The sequence below is a fragment of the Cucurbita moschata genome, unplaced genomic scaffold (assembly GCF_002738365.1).
Source record: "Cucurbita moschata cultivar Rifu unplaced genomic scaffold, Cmos_1.0 Cmo_Scf00015, whole genome shotgun sequence".
Lineage (NCBI taxonomy): Eukaryota > Viridiplantae > Streptophyta > Magnoliopsida > Cucurbitales > Cucurbitaceae > Cucurbita > Cucurbita moschata.
In genome coordinates, this window is record NW_019268531.1 from 2,816,305 (window position 1) to 2,826,652 (window position 10,348).

Sequence of the window (10,348 nt, forward strand, 5' to 3'; positions counted from 1 at the left end):
TTTTAGTCAGTACAATACAATCAGTCCACGAGGCTTCAAAATCACGTCGAGTCGTGTCCTTTTTCTTTCTTTTTATTATTACTAATTATTATAATTCTAAACTATATTATATTCAAATAATATGCTAAACCTAATTTATTTCCTAAATTATTAAAATTATATATAATAATATCAATTTATTTTTTAAACTCTTACAAAATTCAAAATTTAATATACCTCCGAAAAATGTTTTTTTTTAATTAAAAATCTATTTTTCTTAATTTTCAAAACACGAATTGAATTTAAAAACAAATTATAAAAATTATATATTCCAACATTTAATTATGAAAGCAGGCCAAAATATGTAATTAAATATATTTTTAATTGCCACGTGGCGCATGTAGAAAGGTATCTATTTTTTCTTTTTCTTTTTTTGGTTTAGAGTGAATAATAAAGAATGCATGGCCCGCCAGACTATTCGAACACGCGCGGGTTTGAAAAACATATTTATTTATTTTATAATTTCTTTTTTTTTTAAAGACAAACTATAATTAATAATTGAATGAGTTTGCTGGCAAAAGAGCTGTTAGGTGACAGTTGGTTGAGAATAAAACCTGCTGCCAAGTTTATTATAGAAAATAAATTGTTTTCATAAATTTTATTTTTGGCCAAACCGTTACTACCTTATATATTTTCATGCATCTAATTCATATTTTCTTTGTATCTCTCTAAAATAACCCACGTGCTAATTTAATGCATTATTTAGTGATTTTGCACTTTTATTGTAGAAAAAAATGTACATTTACATGTATAGTATATTTATTTTGTGACATTTATAAAGTGCTAAAATGGGACATTTTTTTCAAAATCAATAGTGTATTTTGGGATTTTAGTATATAGTTTAAAACTACAATTTACTTCACTCTATTTAAAATTAACTCGAATTAACTTAAATTATATCAGTTTCTTTTTAGGGTTTAGGGAGAAGGTCGCACCAACAAAATATTTATGGGAAGTGATAAAATTACAAAGTAGGTAGGACCCACCAGATAACGGCGTTTCAAATTGATGTAGACAAATGCTTGAAAACGTTTGCACGAGAATGTAGCTAGTAACTACGTTATAACAGAAAAATAGGTTTGGTTTAATTTAAGACCAAACCGATAAAAATATCTATAAATTTGATAATTTATCTAAAATACCCTTTCGATAATAACTATTTTAAATTTTGTAAAAATATCTTTAAAAAAATCTCATATTAATTTTGGATGAAAACTCCTAGTGCTATATTTAAAAAATATTCTTAAATTCTAAAAAGTTTAGTCAATTTCTTAAAAAAATCTAAGAAAACCTGCTGTTGCTTCCAATTTTGTCCTCTATGTTTCAAAAAATTTAAATTCTTACTGTCTAACAAAGATTGCTAACTAATATATTTTACGAAACAAATTCAGATAACGATGGCAAAAATGAAATTTCAAAACGTTAAGGGAAGAGTAAAACATACCGAGCAAGTCAACAGTAATTGATATATACTTATATGAATTTAAATTCGGCAGCATGAATTATGAATGAACATGTATGGTAGAAAAACTAACCCGACGTGGGTCGAGGGTTGAATTGTGAAAGCCTTATCTGATAAGGATGAATCCACCGGAGTTGGAGGCCCCACTTCAATTCATATGCATCACAAATCAGAGTTAGAGGAAAAAGGGTAGGGAGTGGGGCATCAAACAGTATGCAAAATGAGTGTTGTCATCAAGCTCATTGACTTAGATGGTACCCGAAAAGGCCAACCTGCATTTATATCACGGTACAGTACTTGATTCGTTTTTGGTGCTGCTCATCAAGCTGCAAAAATAGAAAATAGGGCCACACAACAACAATAATAATTCGTTCAGAGTAATCAGAGAGTGAAGTACTTGTAGATTTTTTGTTCCACCAGATTGAAATTCCTGTTCTAATGTCTATAAACAATAGTGAAACTGAAACAGGGTCAATACCATCATAATTCAATAAAATTTACCTGTAGAGAACTCAAGTAACTGACCATAGCTGGTGTATTACGCCTCTACTTATCTTGATAATCACAAAAGCGCCTGCTCCTATGGCGAGAGAGTCTTAATAAATGCCTAATTTCATTGATTCCAATCACTTTTGTACTACACAAACTGTGCCGGGTTCACCTACTCGTTTCACATCAACTGTACAGTAAAAAAGGATTAGAAAGCAAGCTTCCATTTACCAATTTGGATTCTCGTGTACTTCACTTTTGTGAACTGGAACCTGCACCTAACATCTAAACAAGGTCATGAATACCTTTAATTTGGTATTAATATTTGTGTTTGTATTATTATGTCTTTAGTCTGTAACAGAAACACTAGACATCAAGAACAATTATGAACTGAAAATTTTCCAAGACGACAGTTATGCACCCAATTTTGCCACCTCTTAAATTGCTATATATTATTTCTTTACAGTTGAGGGGAAAAAATCAGGGTTGTTTCCTCTTCCAAATCAGCAATAAAATTGGATCAAGATAATCTGATTTGATCAATCCCTACAAGGGGAAAATAGAGTAGCTAACCCTTGATGCATGCTGATTTGAAGTTTATCATAATTCATAAGAGTTTTCTGACCACTCGTGATAGTTTCCCTCCCCAAAGCTAAGACCTCTCCATCTGCGTCTATAATTCCTTCTTTGTTAGGCTCCTCCACCCGCGTGCCAGGTGTCAAAATAAATGCTTTGACCTACAATTAGTTGCTCAATATGAAGAACATCTCGAGAAAAAACTGAAAGACCAAAATAAGAATCTGATAAAATAATTTCACAATGCAATGCAAGAGGAAACATTCAAGGTTTCTGTCACAAATCACAGCTTAGCAAGAGATGATTGATAGAAGATAGAAAACGTCAACATAAAACTGAAATATGAACCTTGATATATGTAACAAATGGTGACTTGACATGCCTTCCATTATTCAACTCAGTCATCAACGCTAGCAAGGATAATTTTGGGCAGTCTCTGATAATAATCAAGTCCAAGAAACCATCTGACATCTGCATATCAACAGACAATAATGGTATTATACGTCATCATTAAACACACATAAGATAAAGTAGTAAATTGTAGCATTCCCAAGTACCCAAGTGAGAGAACTCTGCAGTGGCAAACAACAGGTAACTTGGCAATTAAACCCATGATATTAAATGCTCAACAAGTTTCCATACATGACTTTGACAATGATATAAGGGGTAAATCGACATTTCCATTATATGTAAAAAAATCATTCATGAAACATAAAAAATAAGCAACAAGATATAAATATTATATAAACAATATAATATTAATACTTTTCTGCACACAGTTACTCAGGTGTTGAAACATCACTAACAGTAAATCTGTCAACATTCATAAATGCTAGAACCGTTCAAAATAATGAACGGATGCAAGATTCACACCTGGGGAATCAGGATATGAAGAAATCACTCAGTCTTGTGGCAACCCAAAGGAGATGATTTAATTTGCTAGCTTTTCCCCTTGGCAGTTTCAGGCGGAAATAGAAGTTGCCAAAGAAAATCGAAGTCATAATTTGGAATTGTTATCTTTAACGAGAGCCTAAATGATACATTTCAAACTAGACATCCAAAATGGTGTATCCTATGCAAAGGTCATGTATGGAAACTGACACCCATATGTTCATTGTAGGAAAACAACATTATTGCAATATCAAGGAGAATTTCCGATTAATATTCAAACAACTTCACAAAACAAACTAACCTTAGCATCTGGTGCTGCCATGGTGTTTTCAGCTCCCCAAGGTACATTGTGAAGCCAGACTGAAATAAAAGGTCCGTCAAATTTTCTCCAATTCAAATCCTTCAAGTTGATATTAGGTCCTTCGTACCCATGCCGCCGAATATTATCGGTCTCACCATCACTTTTGTCAACATCTACTATGCTAGCAGTTTCATAATCGTACCTCGTCGGCTCTCCATAATCTTCAAATCCAGGTGCAGGTACAAAAGAAACACCACCTTTGTAGTGCCTCAAACTTATAATTCGTTGAAGAGCCTAAACACAAGAAATACTTAGCATTGTGACACCAATTATTCACTTTTGCAATGATATGAGGGAACCTCAGATGAATTTGAAAATCACACAATGCAACGGGTTACTGATTAATTCTAAACCAGAGATTTCTGCATCGTAGACATAAACTCACCAGAAATAAATTAAAAAGAAAAACTAAAAATACATGAAGATTTAAAATTATAATATGCTCACAGCCAATTGACCTTTTATTCTTAGAGATACTATATGTCATTCACTTTTTAGTTTGTTTGTTCTGTTGTTCATAACTATTCTTACTGAGTTTACAAACATGTTGTGACGTAAAGAGCATCAGAAGAACAAATCAAAATAAATTGTGTATCAAACATATCTTCTATGATTTAGTCATACATACATAAAAATCTAACCGAGCACTTCCCATCCACCTATATTTTTCCGACTCAATGTCAATATCTGCTATCAATCCTGAAATGAAGCAATCGTCGATGAGTGGGCAAACTAAAGTTATTTCATATAACAATCAAAGCAAAAACCAGAAACAACAGCATCGGCAAAAAGAGAATTTTACATTTTCCATGAGAAATAGAAAAATTAATCTCAACTACAGATCGAATTAAAGAGAGAGATTTTATGTTAGAGTTACCCCAAGCAAGCATCAACACTGCAAAATGTTTAACCTCTCCTTGCGAAATGGTGGCAACATCCAATGAACATTTATGGCCTGCAAGAAATTAAAATTTGCAGGCAAAATGCTTCAAACATATAGTAAAAGAAGATAAAAATTAGAGATGGGGGAAAACGATCGGGAAAATAATTGACAGAACTATGCATACCCCGAATGATGGCAAGAGTAGCATGGCATGCTGTACAAGGGTCACCGATTGAGTGAAGAAGTGATTTCGCCATTCCATTTCCAGTGCCTATGCATTTATAAACCCCAATAAATACTAATAGAATTCTCGTTGTTCCATCATTAGTATGTTAGCTATCAACGCAGGGAACCCCAATAATAGTAACAGAGTGGGAATGTTTTTTTGTTAGTTGAGGAGGAAATATACTGAGATTGAGTACAATAAGACACGACACGCAAATTCTTTCACCAGAAATGATTCGGTATAGGCATTACAATTCACACGCACAACAGAGCTAAGAGTATGGCACCTGCAGGCACTACTCCTAGAGGTGTCTTTATTGCATCAACCCAATCATCTCTCCTCAGCAGTCCGTTTATTACCTACTAAACAATGTGAAGCTTGTCAGAATGAGGAAACAGGGGGGAAAATAAAGATGAAGTCATCTATGGAAACAAGAACAGAAGAAAAAACAAATGTGACAATGAGAAGGCTAAAGCAGTAAGCACCTAGAATGTAGAAAGACCATAAATTTAAGAAGCAAGAAGGGGAGGACGACAAACCTCTACCAAGATTCCATCACCACTAACACAAACAATACCATCGTATTTGGTAATATCCAACGAATAAGCAACCTCCTCCGCATGCCGCTGATATTTAGTCTCTAAAGTTAAAATCAGATGAAATGAAATTAATAAAACCCCCTATTAAATGCTAAAGTCGAACTCAAAGTGAAATTATTACAGATCTCTGGGAAGTAATCCCACCTTGCAGTGTGACAACGATTTCGGCATCGTCAAGAATAGGCTTCACGTCATCTAGATAGATTTTGTAACCAGCTCTTCTCCCACCGAATGGGTTAACGAAAACAAACAGCCTCTTTGGACGACCTGGGGGGAACATAGATGTCACTATTCCAGAAAACAATGGGAAAAGAATACTAGGCAGAACGAGCTTGAAGCACTAAAAGCATTGACGTTCCCTTGCTTTGCTTACGAGAAATCAAATACCAAAACAAGGCATACCATTAATGCCTCCGAATTAGAGATCACGGAGGATTCTCGGACTCTTAATCAGCCAAAAATCTAACGCACCTTACCATATGCATCGTATATTCATCCCTATACCGAAACTAACATATGGCGACAGGAATTTGCAAAGAGAATCATCGTAATAAGAAGAGTTTCCTTTTCTTTCCGTTTCGAAATTAAGCCGAATGAATAGTATCAAGAACGAAGAATTAGATTATGAGTTTTCATTAAGCTCTTGAGAGATTGGAGGAGAGAAACCAAAACAGTAAATCATCAAAGCAACCAACAGGCAGAAACAGGTAATCCCTTCTTTCCATGCATTTCCTAAACTACCAAAAACTACCAAAGTCAATATTAAAACCAGGCAGGATTCCGGATGATAATGATAATATTACCAAGCAAATCAACGCATTCACGGAGCTTCAGACACCAAAGCGCCCGCGACTCCTCAGAAAGTGGTTGAAACACAAACTCCTTCCTCACCAAACCTCCACTGCTCCCAAAGCACAGCAATCCACCAAGGTCCTCCACGAGAGCTTTGATCCTAATATTCGGACCATCCGTGGAGAATCCGAGAACCTCCTTATCAACAGACAAACTCCGTTGACCTTCCTCCAACCACCGAAGACAACCGTCAGCTGTGAGAATCATCGGCGTGACGCTTCCATCGGGGAGGAGAACACGGTGGTTGAGGATGGGCTTTGAATCTCCGGATTGATCCATCTTCAGAACAGAATCGATTAGGAAAAAACGTCTGGATATCGATCTCTTATACGTATGTGCTCTATGTTGTGTGGATGGTGGCCGGCGGAGAGACCCAATCAGAGTAAAAGAAACATGGGCGTTTAGACAGCAATGGTGGGCTGGCCCGGCTCCGAACTGAGAAGGACCGTAGGCTGGACGACGGTTAACTAACCAAACCCCCGGTTGGTTCAATTTTCCAACACGATTTTAAGATTTTTTATATTATTTTTTGAATCCGTGCAAAACACTTCTTCTTTGATAATATAAATAACTGCATACATAAAAATGGGTTTCGACCTTTAAACACATTTTAGGAAAAAAAAAAAAAAAAAAAATAATACACATTTCTAAATTATCCAATAAAACCAGATTTTATTTTCCTGTATTTTTAGAAAAATATTTAAATTCTTAAATTAATTATTAAATTTGGATGAACAAAGCTCTAACGAAGTTCAAAATTAGATTATATTTTAGTCTCCTAATCTTAAATTTGCGTTTAAGTTAATAAACTTACAGAAGAACTTACAATTCTTTTTAATAAATACAAGATGAAAACTTTATGGCTTTTCCACTAATTTATAAAAATTTATAAACTAAATAGACATAAAAGTTCGGTTTTGGATTGAAGCGAAAAAAAAAATAGATTAGCACAACACGATAGGTCCATCCATACTCAGTAGCAATAAAATACTAATTCGTATGGCAGCAAAGTTGCACGCTTGGAATGAATTGATACCAAAAAGTTGGAGATGATCTTCTTTCTAGACTCCAACCTTCACGTGCCATTATCCTTCGCAAACATTATTGAACATGGGCAGCTCAGTGCAATGGAATCTGCCCCCTTCCTGCGTAGGGATGGATAGGTATTTCTCACATTCTCACATTCTCACAGCCTCTATGCCCCACCTGCTATCCCTATCCAAGATTGCAAGATAAAATCATGGTGGACCTTATATTCAATATAGTTTTAATATATATAATTGCAAGATAAAATCATGGTGGACCTCATTGAATATAGTTTTAATATATATATATTGGAGCAGTCACTGCTAGTAAATATTGTTCTCTTTGAACTTCTCCTCCCTCCAGATTTTTAAAATGCATTTACTAGGGAGGGGTTTTAACACCCTTGTAAGAATCCTTCGTTCTCCTCTCCAACCAATGTGAGATCTCACATATATAGTCTATGTCTCGAGGATGGGGAAAGAAAATGTCCAAATACACTGCCCAACAACCAAGTAGGTGGATGGACCAAACTCTTCATGTGGACCAAACTCTTCACTTATGAACCTACAATTAACAACAAATTTACTAACATACAATTAATAACATACAATTAACAACAAATTTACGGCTCAATTCAATCAAATCCAACTCAATCAAATTAGGCATCATAAAAACCTTTAATTATATCAATTTTAGATTCAATGTTCTTTTCAAACTAGAATTACTTGTCCATTAGAACTCGAGATACAAAAAGTTCAAGAAAAAAAGTATAGCCATAGGCATTAGAAATCACAACTTAAAACTTACTTGGGTACTGGAAAGGTGGGAGATCCAGGCAATCAAAGCCCGCCGTAGTTGCTAAGACGAAGATTGGGAAATAGATGCTTGCCATGATTTGGATTGACATGCTTTATACTAGCAAGATATGCTTCAAACACAAGAAAATTCAGCATTGAGGACAAACTACTGCGAGAAGAAAATGGACAAATAGTTTGGGGAAATGAGCCAGCCAATGAGGAAATAAGTTACTGAATAAAGATCTGTAACAATGTAATAACCCACGAGTTCTGGAACTGAAAGCCAAAAAGTCACTAAATCCAACCCCACATAACCCCAAAAGTACCTAAAAAAGGATTTGTGGATCAGATGCAGATATAGCTCTTGGCGCAGCATGGCAGCATTTTCCACTTTCCTCTGCTTCAAAAGCAAAATATTTTCTTACAAAAACCAGAATATCACAAGCATAATTGATAGCACTCTCTTCAAACCCACGAGGAGTTTGAAAGAAAGAGCCTAATAGAAGAACATACCTATCGATACTCACAAGATCATGGGTCCAGGCATTAAGCCAAGCCTAACCCATCTTGGTGCATTGCAGTGCAGTTCCCATTTTCCTCGAGTTCCAAAGCACAAATTTTTCTCACAACAATCATAATTTACAAGTACAATTCTTCCAATCCATCTAAAGCAGCAATGGAAATTCAAGAGCACGAATATAAGAATAAATAAATAAAAGAGGGGTTCAACTCCTTCAACAGAAATCCATATTGAAAGGAAAGAAAAAGGAGCACAATCCATTCATGAAGATAGTGAATTTATGCAGTACGACAAAATCAATAAGCCTTTATTTACACACACACAAGATTGCCATTAACATTCAAGTACCAGCAGTAGGCAAAGCGGCCATGAATGAATTATAAGAAGATTCAAGATCAAAGTGAAGCTGCCGAGCCTGCTGCTCAGTTAACTCATCCGCCGCGCCCATTTTCGAAAGTCGTCCAAGCCACTCCTTCATCTTCGTTTTCCCTTCAAAATCCGGCGGCAGAATGGTCAATTTGTTCAGTGAAGCAAAGAGATCCGAGAGCAGGGGGTGCACTTGATCCACAGCTACCATATTCAGTTTCAATGAATCCATAGCTGTAATAAAGTTCTGCACACACTCCGCCACAATGGCGGCGGAGGTAGTGGAGGAGGCAGCGGCAGATGCCCTGTGCTCCACCGTCGCAGGCACCCCAGAGATCACAAGACGATTAATCGCCGCCGGACAGTCCATTTTGTATGTGTCTGCAAATCGTTCAATACTCGGGACTGTGTCTTTGAGCGTCGAGGCCAGGGTTTTAAAATGTGCGATGAGTTTAAAGCATTCAGTCTCATAATCGGAGGAGGGGATAATGTCACGGACGTAAGCCTTTTCAAGCTTTTCAGTGGCCTTAATAATGGCGTAGAGCTCTGCAAAATTGTCGTACATTTCTCTCTCGCGCTTGTCGTTCCAAAGCTTGACCTCCATTGAAGCAATCTTCGAGTGCGAATGGTGAAGAGAAATTAGTGATTCTATATTACGTGAAGGATTGGAGAAGAGAACGGGACACGCGCAAAGAGAAAAACCTTCCTTCACTGAAGAAAACACAGAGATAAAGTAAACATAAATCCAGAAAGGCTCAATTCCACAAATCAACACTCAAAAACCACAAAATACAACCACAATCAGTTCAATCTAGAGACGTGAGGAAGGAAAAACAAAACATAGGTTCTTGATTGGAGCCAAATCAAATTGAAAAACACAATAAACCCTGAAATCGCAACGAAATACAGTAGAATCATCAATAGAAACCGGATCTAGAAGAAAAAAAGACAAAGATTTTCGTAGAACAAGAGGCAAACAACAAACAAAGACTTGTAATTCATGATTTTCCTTCAATTTCTCGGCAGCCAAACAGAAAAATCAGTAACAAGAACAGAGGGGAAAAAAAAAAAAAAAGTAAAACAAAGAATCAACTGAACTGAGCGAGAATCAAAACGAAACAGACAAGAAGAACAGTCTAAGAAGAGAGGGAGATATTAACCCTTACAAGAGAAAGAGAGGCGATTCGTGAATGGGAGAGACGGAGGAGGCGATGAATAAGAAATCTGGAGAGAGAAAGAGAGAGAGGGGGGGGGGGGGGGG

General features: G+C 36.0%; 2 protein-coding genes and 1 long non-coding RNA gene across 5 annotated transcripts; all 3 read right to left on the minus strand.

Annotated features, from left to right (window-relative positions):
* Positions 1-1,897: 1,897 nt before the first annotated feature.
* On the minus strand, positions 1,898-6,886 carry LOC111453022 (sphingosine kinase 1). Of its 2 annotated transcripts, XM_023093940.1 has the most exons (11): positions 6,330-6,886; positions 5,671-5,793; positions 5,467-5,567; positions 5,214-5,286; positions 4,886-4,972; positions 4,696-4,773; positions 4,447-4,517; positions 3,759-4,052; positions 2,915-3,037; positions 2,564-2,727; positions 1,898-2,180 (listed from the first exon to the last, which is right to left on the minus strand). In XM_023093940.1, exons 1-11 carry the CDS (start codon positions 6,655-6,657, stop codon positions 2,177-2,179), a joined length of 1,446 nt encoding a protein of 481 aa, XP_022949708.1. In that variant the 5' UTR covers positions 6,658-6,886; the 3' UTR covers positions 1,898-2,176. The 2 variants fall into 2 exon arrangements, with proteins under 2 accessions (XP_022949708.1, XP_022949707.1); XM_023093939.1 differs by lacking the exon at positions 1,898-2,180 and having other exon boundaries at positions 2,286-2,727; positions 6,330-6,885.
* A 343-nt stretch (positions 6,887-7,229) lies between these two features.
* On the minus strand, positions 7,230-8,708 carry LOC111453343. The gene is made up of 2 exons (XR_002712250.1): positions 8,212-8,708; positions 7,230-7,968 (listed from the first exon to the last, which is right to left on the minus strand). It is a non-coding gene; the product is annotated as an uncharacterized LOC111453343 (long non-coding RNA).
* A 198-nt stretch (positions 8,709-8,906) lies between these two features.
* On the minus strand, positions 8,907-10,336 carry LOC111453341 (vacuolar protein sorting-associated protein 28 homolog 2). Of its 2 annotated transcripts, none has more exons than XM_023094398.1 (2): positions 10,254-10,336; positions 8,907-9,798 (listed from the first exon to the last, which is right to left on the minus strand). In XM_023094398.1, the coding sequence occupies exon 2, from the start codon at positions 9,689-9,691 to the stop codon at positions 9,062-9,064; it is 630 nt and encodes a 209-aa protein (XP_022950166.1). In that variant the 5' UTR covers positions 9,692-9,798; positions 10,254-10,336; the 3' UTR covers positions 8,907-9,061. The 2 variants fall into 2 exon arrangements, with proteins under 2 accessions (XP_022950166.1, XP_022950167.1); XM_023094399.1 differs by having other exon boundaries at positions 10,248-10,327.
* Positions 10,337-10,348: the final 12 nt, after the last annotated feature.